The sequence below is a fragment of the Urocitellus parryii genome, chromosome 8 (genome assembly GCF_045843805.1).
Source record: "Urocitellus parryii isolate mUroPar1 chromosome 8, mUroPar1.hap1, whole genome shotgun sequence".
NCBI classification, from domain to species: Eukaryota; Metazoa; Chordata; class Mammalia; order Rodentia; family Sciuridae; genus Urocitellus; species Urocitellus parryii.
In genome coordinates, this window is record NC_135538.1 from 42,166,089 (window position 1) to 42,180,597 (window position 14,509).

Genomic DNA, 14,509 nt, shown 5'->3' on the forward strand with positions numbered 1-14,509 from the left:
CTGTAAGCCTCTTGAATTTAGTTTTCCAATTAGTTCTTCATATTTGAAAAATTTCTGATATTATTTAGTTGAATAGACTGTTCATTCCTTTGGTTTGAATTCTATGCCTTTCTTATTCCAATAACTCTTAAATATGGTCTTTTTATGCTGTCCCATATTTCTTGAATGTTCTACTCATGGTTCCTTAACACTTTTACTGTATGGTCTACATTCCTTTCAGGATTATATATTTTGTCTTCATTGTCCAAGGTCCTCTCTTCTAAGTGGTCTACTCTGTTGGTGATGCTTTCAGTTGAGTTTTTAATTTGATTTATTGTTTCTTTCCTTTCAAGGAATTCTGTTTTTTTTTTTTTGTGTGTGTGTGTGTGTGTGTGTTTGTGTTTGTGTGTGTGTGTGCTTAGAACCTCTGTCTCCCTATTGAAGTAAGCTCTTGCTCCTTGTATTTCCTTATGTAGCTCTTTGTCAAAATGATCTTTTGCTGCCTGTATGTGCTCATCCTTTAATTCCCAAACATTTTAATTATGTACATACTGAACTCCTTCTCTGTCATTTGTGCTGCTGTGCTGGCCATGTTTTCTAATAATGTGGTATCTTGATTTGTTTGGGGCACTTTATTCCCTTGTCTTTTCATGTTACTTGTGTGTCTTCTATTCTAGCTCTGTGGATCTGAAGGGTTACTGTTTTTACCTTATAGGCTTATAGTGCCCCTGTAGGGTTCCAATACCTCACCTTTGAGGGGAAGGACAATGTTAAGAGATCCCAATATAAACAAAATACCACCTAAAAACAAATAGATGTTATTTAACATTTGAAGTTTGGTCATAATGCATAGAAATGGTAAATTCAATTATTATATATAATATAGTCAATAGGTTTGTAAAAAGGTCTACAGTTTCTGATGGACAAAGAACCTGGAATGAGGTGTAAGAAGATATGCTGAGGAGGTATGGGATGAGCATATAGAGTTATTATATCTTACTTAGGAAATGTGAAAGAGAAATATAAAGAAGAAGGTTAGTAGCAGAAGAATAGAGAGGTAGTAATTTTGGGTAGACAAGTTAGAGGAAAGAGAGTAGATTACATAAGACAAACATACATTAAGAAAAATTTTAAAATGTTAAAATAGTAAAAATTGGAGAGAAAAAAAAAAACAAAAAGAAGGAAAAAAGGAATATACCAAACAATTGTAATATACTATTCAGTTGTCTCTGTCCTCAATATCCTAATTCATGCAAAGTACATAGTTTCACATATGTTGGAGATGTGAGGGTAGGGAATAAAAAGGGAGAATAAAGAAAAAAAAAACTCAAAGGAAGAAACAATGATTGTTTTGGTTGGAAATCACTATCTTTCCTGTTTCCCATCTCATCCAATAGACGGGAATGTCTGTTCTTAATTGGTATCTCTGCCCTCAGGATGGTGGGGGTTACTAGGGCTTGAGGGTTGGTCTTGTGTGCAGGGCACCTGGAAGTGGGGTACGGCACCCACACGTCCCATTGGGAGACTGCACCTCAAGCATCTTCTTTTGGGATCTGCTCCTATGACATGGACACCAGATCCTATCTTCTCATGTCATCTGTAGACCTCACAGTTCCTGCCCTCTAAATTAGTTTCTAGAGTGTGTATCTCCCTCACCGTCTCCCTTTCTACTTCTTAATCAGGAACCTTTCTCTCTGTGGGTCTTATGTGTTGCACTCTGGTGGCTGTGCACCTGTCACGGAGGGCTGTTTTGTATTGTTCAGTCACTCCACTGAGTTAGCAGCTGCAGGGGAGTTGGAGCTAATTAGAAAACTATGGGTACCTGGCTATCTAGTTCCAAAGTGGTAGTTGCTCTGACTAAAAATGGTGATGGAGGTGACCCAAGATGGAGGGTGCTGCTTTCAGCCATGGGATGTCGGGTCAGGAGGGGGGGAATCAAGAGATGTTGTTGTGTAATGCATCCAGAGATGCACTTTGTGGTGTGCAGTGTTGAGGTTGTTGGCTTTCTTCAGAGACTGTGATGTCCCCAGGTGCAGGCAGGCTATTGCAAGTAGGGGACTATGGCTGTAGCTGCCAAATTCCAAGATGGAGGCTACCGGGGGAGCCCCATCTTAGTAGATGGGAGTCCACAAAGCAGTGGCGGCGAGAGTTCCTGTGCTTGGGTAGCAACAGAATGTCCTTTGTGGGAGCAGTATCTGGGAATTCTGTGCTGGTGCAATGCCAGTGGTCTTGCAAAGGCACCTACAAGACCTGTATAGATGAATAGTTGGGAGTTGGGATTCCTTAACGCTAAGGCTTAGGGCCCCACGCTGCATGGTGGCCATGATTCTTGAGTGGGATCCACATGGAGGGGTCCTCTGTCACAATCATCAGAGCTTGGTGCTGATAACGCCAAGGTCGCGGGTTCGATCCCCGTACGGGCCACCAAATGCCGCAGTCTGGCTGGGCACAATTCAGGAGCCACTTGTCAAAAGAAACTAACTTTATTTTTAGAACTACAAACGCCAAACAAAACAGCTCCTCAGGAAAAAACCCTCAGAGCCCAACTGCCACCACCGGCTTCCCACAAGCCTCTCACCCCCACCCCAGCCTCTCCACGTCCCACAATCCTCCTGCTCTTGAGGCCGATTGGCTGGGTCGTGTGGGCGGAGCCAAAGAAGTCCCCCAATGAGCAGCTCCGTGGTCTGAAAGGGCAGGGAAACAACCCAATGAGCATCACCACAGAGGAGCCAATCAGCTAGATGTTGCTGGGGCTTCTGTGAGCCAATCATCAGCTGGCAGTCTGAAAGGCGGGGAAACAGCCCAATGAACATCACTGCAGAGGAGCCAGTCAGCTAGATGTTGCTGGGGCCGCTGTGAGCCAATCATCAGCCGGGAGCTGGAAGTTTGCTGGCAGCTGGAAGTTTGCTGGGGCCCCTTTGGCTGTGGCTCTCAACAAAAGCAGTATTCCCACTAGTTGAGACCCAGGTCACGGAGTAACACAGAATGTTGCCTCCCTTTGACCTGCCATCTTGGATCATCGTTGGTCTGTCTTTTGATTGGTGAGTTTAGGCCATTAACATTCTGGGTTATTATTGAGACATGATTTGTATTCCCAGCCATTTGTATTTATTGTTGGTATTTAACTTGATTTGTTTTCTCCTTTTATTAGTTTTTCCTTTAGTGTAATTCCTCCTTTTGCTGATTCTCATTGTTGTTTTCCAATTCCTCTTCATGGAATATTTTGCTAAGGATATTCTGTAGTGCAGGCTTTCTAGTTGTAAATTCTCTTAACTTTTTTTTTTTAATATGGAAGGTTTTTTATTTCATCATCAAATCTAAATCTTGATGTTTTTTCTGGATATGAGATTCTTGGATGGCATCCATTTTCTTTCAGAGCTTGGTATATATTGTTCCAGTATCTCCTGTCTTTGAGGGTCAGTGTTGAAAAATCTGCTGAGATGCAAATTGGTTTCCTCCTATATGTGATCTGATTCCTCTCTCTTGTGGCCTTTAAGATTGTATCCTTATTCTGTATGCTAGGCATTTTCATTAAAATGTGCTTTTATGTGCATCAGTTGTGATTTTGTACATTTGGTATCCTGTAAGCCAATTCTAATTGGTTTTCCAATTCATTTTTCATGCTTGGGAAATTTTCTGATATTATCTCATTGAAGAGATTGAACATTCCTTTTGTTTAAAACTCTGTATCTTCCTCTATGCCAGTAACTCTTAGATTTGGTCTTTTGATGCTGTCCCATAATTCTTGGATGTTCTGCTCATGGTTTCTAGTCATCTTCACTGTGTGGTCTACTTTATTTTCCAGATTCTATACTCTATCTTCATTATCTGATGTTATGTCTTCCAAGTGATCTAGTCTGTTGGCGATGCTTTCTATTGAGTTTTGTATTTGGTTTATTGTTTCCTTCATTTTAAGGATTTCTGATTTTTTTTTCAAAAACTCTATTTCTTTATTGAAGTAATGTTTTGCTACCTGTATCTTCTCCCTTATCTCTTTGATGGTGTGATCAATGGATGCCTGTATTTACTTCCTTATCTGTTTATTGGTATCATCAATGGCTGTCTGTATTTGCTCTCTTATCTCTTTGTTGGAGTGATCAATTTTTGCCTACTTATTTTTAATTAGTACATTATATTTATACATAAAATTTGAATTCATTGTGATATGTTTCTACACCCGCATAACATATATTGGTTACTTTCATTCTACTGTCCCTTTCCTTTCCATTTCTCATCCTTCTTGCTGTTTCCCTACCTCTTTACTCTACTTTTCCCTTCTGTTTTCATGAGATCCCCACATTTTCTTTTTTTTAGTCCCATTTCTCCATAGCTTCTGCGTGGAACTTCCTTGGCTTTCTGCTTCTGGTTTATTTCACTCAGTATGATGTTCTCTAATTCCACCCATTTACTGGCAAATGACTTAATTTCATTCCTCTTTATGGCTGAGAAAAACTCCACTGTTCATACCACATTTAATTTATCTAATCATATATTAAAGGATACCTAGATGGATCCCATAACTAGGTTATTGTGAATTGTGCTGGTATAACCATCGTATCCATATAGTATAGCATGTATCCTTATATATACTGATTTTAGGTCTTTTGGATAAATAGCAAGGATTGGCTAGTTGGTTCATATGGTAATTACATTCCTAGTTCTTTTTTTTTTTTTTTTTTTTTTTTGGCACTGGGGATTGAACTCTAGGACACTGGACCCCTGAGCCACATCTCCAGACCTGACTATGAACTCAGGGTACTCCTGCCTCAGCCTCCTGAACCACTTGGATTACAGGCATGTGCTACTGTACCCAGCTACATTTCTAGTTTTTTGAGGCATATCCATACTGTTTTCCAAAGTGGTTGTCTTAGTTTTCAGCCCCTTTCAATACTTTTTTTCTCATATATTCACTAGCATTTATTATTACTTGTATTTTTGATGATTGCTATTCTAACTGGAATAAGATGAAATCTCAGTATAGTTTCAATTTGTGTTTTCCTGATTGCTAAGATGTTGAATATTTTTCTTATATTTGTTGGCCATTTGCAGTTCTTCTTTTGAGAAATGTCTGTTTAGTTCATTGGCCCATTTATTGATTGGGTTATTTGGTAAGATTTCTTTTTTTTTAAAAACATAGCACATACACCCTGTTTATTAATCTTTTGTCAGAAGAATACATGGCAAAGATTTCCTCTCATTCTGAAGGCTCTTTCTTCATGCTGTTAATTGTTTCCTCTAAGCAACTATAAAGTTAATCGACAGTACTGGTGTCCTTTCTGATTCTTGACTATTGCATTTTCATACATTTTAATACTCATCTTCTTTCACTTTGAAATCACATTATGAGTAGAGTATATGAAATGAAATGATTTAAAACATTTCATTGCACCACCCCAATAAAGAATCATTTTCTCACTTCTAAATTGCTCTTCTAAATTGTATATCCATATGTCATGGACTTGAAAGAGGCATGAGCTATGCATTAACCTGGTTTTGGAGTACAGTATTTGTTTTCTCTGTGTCTGCAAATGATGATGATAAGATTTTATAGCCTGATTAGTATATTGAAATCATTTAACAAATTCTAAAATAATCCTTAGAGAATCTAAAGATAACAGATCTTTCATTTCTAGTTTTACACTGAATAGGTTCTCAGATAAGCTATTAAAATTTAATTTAAATTGGAAACATTGTTGTGAATACTAAAACTGTGTATATTTTGAGTTTGACCCCCTTAGAGTATAACTGTGAAGGAGTTCAGGTGACTTTTATCTACTAGTTTGTGATTTTTTAGAGATGCATTATCACGTATCATTCTTGACCTTTAATATCCTAATTATTCTCCTGTTTATTACAGCTTTAGTAGAATTACTTGAAACTTTTGTGCTTCATCTCACTGAAAATCCATCTGAATGTTACTTCCCCTCAGTGGAATATACAGGTACATTTTAAACATTCTGATGTTTAAAAATGCTCAATGTGCAAATAAATAATATTTCATAAAGATGTATAATTAAATTTCAAAAATGTGCAAGTTTTCCCATCCTTAAATCTATTGTTTGATGTCATTTACATTTCAGATATCAAATCTCTTTGCAATTGTATGTTTCCTTGTAATTCTGGGACTTTCTTTTTGTTTGTTTGTTTGTTTGTTTGTTTGATTTATCCATTAGATTTTGTTTTTCTTTAGGTAGTATCTTTCATTCTTCTGATCTTATCAGGTATTCTCTAGTGAGCACGTCTCATACTATTTTACTGTATCAGTGTTTTCTGTTGGAATATCACAATATTTCAGGCTGGGTAAATTATAAAGAAAAAGGTTTGATTTGGCTTTTCTGGTTCTTGCTCAAAGTTGAGAGAAGGAGACATCTCATGAATGACTTTCTTTCTGACAGAGTTCTTAAGTGTATGGTGCAGAGCAACCTGAACTACAAAGAATGCATATGTCTATGTTCTGATCTCTCCTTCTTATAAGAGCTGTCATATTTAATCATGAAGGCTCTACTTTTATGAGTTTACCTAATCCTAATATCCCAAAGACTCTATCTCTATCATGCCATAGATTAAGTGTCAACCTTCTTATATCACGCATTGAGGATTAAACTTCAACATGAGTTTCAGAGGAGATGAACCATATTCAAACTGTAGCCTACATATTTACCTCACTTCAGATAAATTAATGTCTTTAAAATTTATGTCTCCTCAAAGTCTACCATAAGTTTCATTCTCTTAGTTCCATCTGCCTACTTGGTAACACCACCTGAATGTAGTATAGAATACTTCAAACTCTGAGTGTCAGCAGGGACTTTGGATCTTATTGACATACGTTGTCCTCCTGCATTTTCTATCGTGATAGGCACTACGTTGATCTACTGACCATCTAAACCAGAAACTAAAGAATCATCACTGACTTTAAGTCCACATTTCCAACCACTCAGTTATGTTCTGTTATTAATATGTCTCAAATTCATCTAATTCTACCCATCTTTACTCTTATTTATGTTGGTTCGGTCCAACATCATCTCTTCCCTTAGATATTACAGTAGACTTTCTATCCATGGTATATCAATTTGGAGTTTTATTCTTTCTCAAAGGTATTCTTTACACTGCTCGTACAGTGAACTTTGAAGTGCAAATCTGACCCACTTAGTACCCCTTAGAATTTACCCTTTATCACTACGTAGGGTCTAAGCCTCCCATGGTGCTCCAGGCCTTACATTTTCCTGCCCTTTTTTTTTCCCCTCTAGCATCATCACTTTCTCTGCATACCTCATGGTTGTTTTTCAAGAACACTATTCTTTTACACATATATTAATACCCACATATTCATTTATTCCTCAAATAGATATTATACCTTACTATGTACTAGCATTTTTTAAATTGTTGGGATGCCAGCAGGAATCATGAGAAAAATATTGCCCTCATAGACTTCATCTTCTGGTGGGAAGATAGAAATAAATAAAATGTTCAGTATGTCAACTAGTATGGTGATAAATGAGAAAAACACAACAAGATAAGGAACAGGAAGTGCTAGTTGGAGTGGTAGTTTCAGTATAATAGCATTTACACAAGGTTTTATCAATCTTGTAATTTTTAATCCACAACCAGGAGGAGAAGTGGGAGAAAGATCTGTGAGTATTTTCAAGGTAAGAGATTTCTTCTCAAATGGCATGAAGAAGACTACTTAATCTGGAAAGGAGTAAAAGGAAGTTTGATGGTGTTAATATCAGAGAGGAGAGAGTGTTCTAGGGTCTTGAAAATTATTGTGGGGTTTTGAACATATGAATGACATGCTGATTTACATTTTATAAGTTTACTATGGCTACTGTATTGAGAAAAGACTAAAGGGGATGACAAAGGGCTAAAGTGGGGAGATAAGTTACGGTGCTACTGAAAAGATCCAGATGAAAAATTGTGATGACTCAGCTGAGAATGTCAGTAGTGGAGACAATAAAAAGTGCTTGGATTTTGGGGTGTATTTTGAAGATGACACCAACAGGATTGAGTAACAGGTTGAATATGGGGTTTGGGAGAAAAGAAGGAATCAAAAAAGACTCTTAAGCGATTGTTCTGAGCTTCTTGGAGGATAGAACAAATATACTGTGAGATGAAGAAGAAAGGGGAATGAACCTGCTTGTTGGGGGATATTTTGAAGCTGGTTTTTGCTTTTATGCTATGTTGTGGATACTTATTAGACATTCAAATAGGCATACTTCATACATGAATAGGTATGTGAATCTGAAGTTGAGAGGAAAGATGGGAGCTGAAAATACAAATTACTAAAACCATAGACTCGGCATATACACTAAATAACACATCTGATTGTCATTTCTTTCTCATATTCTGACCTAATGTCTGATTGTTCTATACTGTAGTTTTTGTGTCTTACCATCAGTGTTATCCTCTGCAACTGGAATAATAATGTCAGTAAATGTTTGCCATATCAAAGAGGTAAAAGAATGAAAGGGGAGGGCTTTATATACTGTGTCAAAGAGTTTAAAATGGGTTACTCTATTGCTTGTTAAATACAGTTTCTGAGCAGAATCTTTACTTGATTCATCTGTACCTTAGGAAGATTATTAAGTAACTGTAAAGGATAAAGTGGAGGACTGAAATTTACAAACAATGAACATCTGGTACTTAAGGGCAGTGAATGAAGAGAGTGGAGAAGATAAGAGAAAGAGCATAGATGCATGACAGTAGATCATAAAGGGTGATTGCTTCTCGTCCCATCAGGTGACGTGATATTATACCTTACTATGTACTAGCATAGTAAGGTATGTATGCAGGAACCATCATTTAAATATGTCTTATTTATGTTGGATAGATATTCTATAATAATCATATTTCCATAAAAAGAAAAAAATTTAAAAATCAAATATACTTCCAGTCTGGCTCATCCTTCCTCTCAATACCCATCCATGCCCAAACCCAGCACTGCCTTCACTTTACTAAATCTTTGCTCCTCTTTCTTCTAGGTAAACATTTCCCTCCCCACAACACCTATATGTTAATGTTTAACTTAACTGCAAAATATCTTTTACTTTTTACTCGCCAGTAAAAGCCTTTCCTCTCTGCTCTTACTGCATTCACTTTAAATTGCTATTGTGATATTTATTATATTGTGTATGTCTAGCTTAAATATTTATTAGGTCTCAGACTCCTTAGTATCTTTCATATGCATTTGATTAAATACACTTGCTATTTTATAAGCTTCTATATGCACACAAGGAAAATTCTATAGCAATTCTGAATACATTGATATTTACAAATGAACATAACTATTTATGCATAGTAACATTTAATACAAATATGAGAAAGGGATAAAGAAATTATCAGAGAATGAAAGCAAAGAAATGAGTCAAAATAAATAGGAAATTAAAGTTGGTGAAAAGAATTGTTATCTGTTGAGCATGTCTTATAAATTAGATGGTCTATTGAGATACTGGTATATATTTTATCATTTATCCCTAAAAACACTCTGAAGTAAGCATAATCATTGTATTTAAAATGTGGAAAGGGAGGCACAGAAAACAGCAGTTGGGATGAAATTTTGAAGACATGCATTCATGAGGATAATCAAAACTTTACAAGTATATCTAAAGACTTAATTGAAAACATGCATGATGTCTGTGGGGAACAGGAAATGAGGGAGAAGTGATAATCATGGAGATGAGCATGTCCAGAGTGGATATCTTTTTAGATTTAAGTATAATAATTTCCAAATTTTTGTAGTTTTCTTTGGAACATTGTTCTAGTGGGGCATTTTTTTCTTTAGATAATCTAAAATTACAATTATATTCTATATCTTATCAAAATATTCAACAAGACTGATAGCTTTCTCAATATGCACACATTTACTACCCTTTATCACATCTCTAAATTATGTGGAGCAAGATCTTATGTTAGATTTGTTGAATGTGTTATGTAGGCAGATAAACACTGAATGTGAATTTACATTCCTTTAAGGCTCCTGCTGAACACCAAAGCACCAGAACTTTAGAATAAGGCCAAAAAAATAAAGTGGCTTCCTGTTTATTTCTTGCTTAATATTTATTATCATTATGTGGTGAGCTCATTGCTAGTGTTGTTTTCTTCTAAAGGCCTCAGGTATCCTCATCTTTCATCATGTTTTTTTTTTTTTTGGACTGAAAGAACAATGGCTTACTATTAAAAATTTTTACTATATTTACTTTAAATAAGGAAACACCATGTCTTGATGTAAAAGATATTTCAAAGCAAATGTTGGATTAATCACTGTTTTTTTCATGTTTCTTGAAATGAGAAATTGATTGTCTTTTTGAAAATGACAGCTCTCTAAACCCTAAGGTAGTCCAAATTAGAATAACACAATCATCCATCTGTTGTTAGCTCCCTCAGGACTTTAGTCCATTATAAAATTTGCAAATCTGGAAAAAAACAAATTAGTTTGGCTTTTTATCCCCTTAAAGAAAGAAGAAAGAACAAATAAACTTTTGCACATTTGCAGTTTGTATATCATATAGTACCTTTCCAAATCTTAATTGATGTTAGTTATTTTTCATCAGTTCATCTTTCTGGAATCAGTCAGGTATTTTTTCTTATTATAAATGGTTCTTTGATATAATAAGTTAAATAGCCCTTTCAGGGTTGTAGATATTGTAACTTTACCTTCTTTTTCTTCTAGATGCAAGCTAGCTCAAAAATGTCAGAAAATTTTGCATTGTTTTACCTTCTGACTTTTACAATACAGGTTTTAGATTTAATATATACAATTACAAACCATTTACACTTTCTTTGAAGAGTAAGCAAATATATCCCTTTATCTCATGTTTATGAAACATGTTTGTGAGTAAAGCCCAATGCTTAATAATTGCAAGACGATGGCTGATATGAACCTGTCTTCAATAAGGGCTACTATTGATTTATACTACATATAGTAAAAGAGAAAATAAAGAAATGCAGAGTATTGCCATGACCTGCACAGCAAGTGAATTGTTTTCCAAACACAGGCAGTGGGAAAGTAAATAATTATTTAAAATAAAGACAAATACTCAATTTTAGGTGAAAAGTGGGACTGAGTGGGTGAATCAGCCCTGGTGGGGTCTGATCCAACCAAGAGGGAGGATCTACATATATATTATAAAAGTTTTAAACATCAAAGAATCTCAGTGTTAAAATTGGGTGTCAACATACTTTATATATATATATATATATATATATATATATATATATATATATACAGAGATATGAAAAATTGTGGTATATATATATATATATATAATAAGAATTGTAATGCATTCTGCTGTCATATTTTTTAAAATCATTTTTTAAAAGGCTTTTTGAGGTAAACAGAAGGAAGTTGTAAGCAAAACAGCTTAGTTGGGGCTTATTAATTTATACCAATCTCTTCTACCTCTGGGCAGCTGATATTTGAATTCAAGGATTTTGAACTAGTGAATTCCATGACAAGCATGGAATTCTGTTTACCAACAAGAGTCATCTGCAATTGAGCTTTTCTCTCAGTACCATTGCACCAAAAGATTCCCAGGACAGGCAACTCACTGGTCTAGGGTTACTTATTTTTAAGTAGTGATTAATTCACAGCTCCCAACAGCAGAGGAACTGACATTTTCAGCTGGCAACTTTGTGTCCAGCAATGTGCTAGTGCTTATGCATATGTTATTTGATTGTTTTTATCAGTGAGTGATTTTGTTGTAAGTGCTGCATGTGTCGAGAGGAAAGGGTCCTCAGTGTTGACTGGTGCCATCATGGAATATGAGAGGAGGAAGCAAGAACTGAGCTGTAAGAATGGTACTTGAACTGGTTTTGGGGACATTAGAACTGAAAGAAACAGAAGAGTCTTCCAGGCAAGGGTAATTGCATAATTGAGATGTGTAAAGTGTAATACTTTTTCCAAATAACACTGACTTTACCAGTTAGGAGGCTTAGATGCTTATGGTAGCTTGGTCACAAGGTATTGAATTTTATGACACCGAAAATTGAATAAAATGGATGAGTAAAACTACATATTAAGAAAGAAGCAACAGAACCTGCAGACTGCCTTTGGGGAAGGAAGGAGAAAGGAGGAAATGTACTGAATTTTCTTTGGGCGGTGAGAGTTCTCTGACTTTATGACAGATAGTGCAGGGCTTCAGGAGAGTCAGTAAGCAGCCAAGCAGTAACTGCTTCTCCAACCACGGATTTGTCCTCCAGTGGAGAAATTCTTTACTCTTCTGAAAATTTATTTTTTTCCACACCATTAGCCAAGTGCCAGGCAGAATACATTTAATTTCTTCTACCAGTGCTCTGTGTGCTAGCTTTGCAAACCCAAAATAGAGTAGAATGCATTACCAGAGTGAGCAATTGCAGTCCATATCTAGTAAATTTTGTTCACTTATTTTATTCTGAGACTATTATACTTACCATTAATTATGGTAGGTTATTTCAAAAATTATGATTTTATATTAGCGGTGTCTTTTTATTGGTGCATATTAAACTATATGGAATAGTGGGTTTCATTGTGGCATATTTGCATATACACATAATTTGATCAATTTCAGTCCCTCTACCCTCTCCCTGATCCCTTTCCTCTGGTCTTTCTTTGATTTTTGTAAGATCCCTTTTTTCTTTTCATATTTTTTTCTCTATATTCTACATATGACAGAAAACATAGGACCTTTGACTTTCTGAGTCTGGCTCATATTGCTTAACATATACTATCCAGTTTCATCCATTTTTCCTGCAAATGTTTAGCCATTCATCTGTTCATGGACACCTAGACTGGATCCATGACTGGTTACCATGGCTTGGGCTGCTTAGCATGGCTATGAATGCATCTCTGTAGTATGATTTTAATTCCTTTGGATAAAAACATTGAGGAGTGGTGTAGCTGGTTCATATGGTGGTTCCCTTCCTAGATTTTTGAGGAACCTTCATATTGATATACATAGTGGTCATACTAATTTACATTTCCACCAATAGTGCTTGTGAGTTCCTTTGTTTCCTTCATATTCACAAGCTGTAATCTTGATGATAGCCATTTTAATTATAATGAGGTGAAATATTGGTGTAGTTTGATTTGTATTTCTCTGATGGCTAGATATGTTGAAGATTATAGCATGTATTGTTAGCCATTTGTACTTTTAAGAAGTGTCTGTTTAGTTAATTTTCTGATTTATTGAATGGGTTCATTGTTTTTGTGTGCATCTGTGTTGAGGTTTTTATTTTTTTTTAATTTTTTACACATTCTAGATATTAATCCTGTGTCTGAAGAGTAGTTGGCCAAGATTTATCTCATTTTGCAAGTTCTCTCTTTGTATTGTTCTCTTTGCTATGCAGAAGCTTTTTAATTTAATACCATCTCAATTTTTTTTTTAAAGAGAGAGTGAGAGAGGAGAGAGAGAGAGAGAGAGGAGAGAGAATTTTTAATATTTATTTTTTAGTTCTTGGCGGACACAACATCTTTGTTGGTATGTGGTGCTGAGGATCGAACCCGGGCCGCACGCATGCCAGGCGAGCGCGCTACCGCTGAGCCACATCCCCAGCCCCCATCTCAATTTTTGATTATTGGTATTATTTACTGGGCTGTAGCATTCCTATTGAGAAAGTTGCTGCCTATGCCTATATGTTGGAGTGTTACCTTTGTGTCCTCTTGAAGCAGTTGCAAATTTTCTGATTTATTCCTAGGTCTTTGATCCACTTTGAGTTGACTTTAGTGCAGGGTGAAGGAGAGGGATCTCTTTTCCATCTATTACCTGTTAGTGGTATCTTAGGTTGAATTAAGCATTGTTAAGTAAGTGTGGTATGATGCTATAGGTGTCATTGTTTGATTAACCCTTTCTTAACAGCTTATACTTTTCAAAATGACTTCAGGGAGCGGGAGTTATTTCTTCTATTTGTTACTTCAGGAAATATTTTTTGTTTTTTCCTCTACCTTTCTTCTAATTTCATAATGAAAGTATAGTTTCTTTTGTTGCTTCATGGGACATTTGTTCATTCATCTACTCAGTGTCTATTAAGTACCTATTGTGTATCCCACACACTATTGTACATACATCAGTAAATTATTGGTTGCCAAACATAGGTATTTGTCAGAATTTTTAGAAAATATCCATATTTTATCATTGACTTTTACTTACTCATTTTAAGTTTTGTTTTACTTCTGAAGATGTTAACTCCTCCTTTATACATTGCATTTCATCCAGTTTATATATAATAAATTTCTTTCACTGAACTTTTGTAATCCAATATTGGTTGATAAGTTATCATAATGTATATTGAACACAATTTAAAACTTGAAGTATCTCCTTTAATATGTACCTTTAAGTCTTTATTTATTTTCCTTTTTTTTCTTATTTAGGAAACTTTATTTTTTTTTCCATTTCTGTAGCATTTTATTCATACTAAAGTTATTTACATCTGTTTATCACTAGTGATTTTTAAAATATGGATATTAGATGTTTGTTTTGGTATCCTTTAACTTTAATTTATTTTTTCATTTAGAAGCCCTTTTGAAGGTTGGAGTTGAAGCTCACTAATAGAATGTTAA

General features: G+C 35.5%; 1 protein-coding gene across 1 annotated transcript in view; it reads left to right on the forward strand.

Moving 5' to 3' along the window:
- The window catches only part of Tbc1d32 (TBC1 domain family member 32), a 195,664-nt gene that overhangs the window by 151,007 nt on the left and 30,148 nt on the right, over window positions 1-14,509 (forward strand). Inside the window, exon 28 of the mRNA XM_026394083.2 lies at window positions 5,837-5,920. Within this exon, the coding sequence (XP_026249868.2) occupies window positions 5,837-5,920 (84 nt within the window). The remainder of the gene's footprint in view (window positions 1-5,836; window positions 5,921-14,509) is intronic.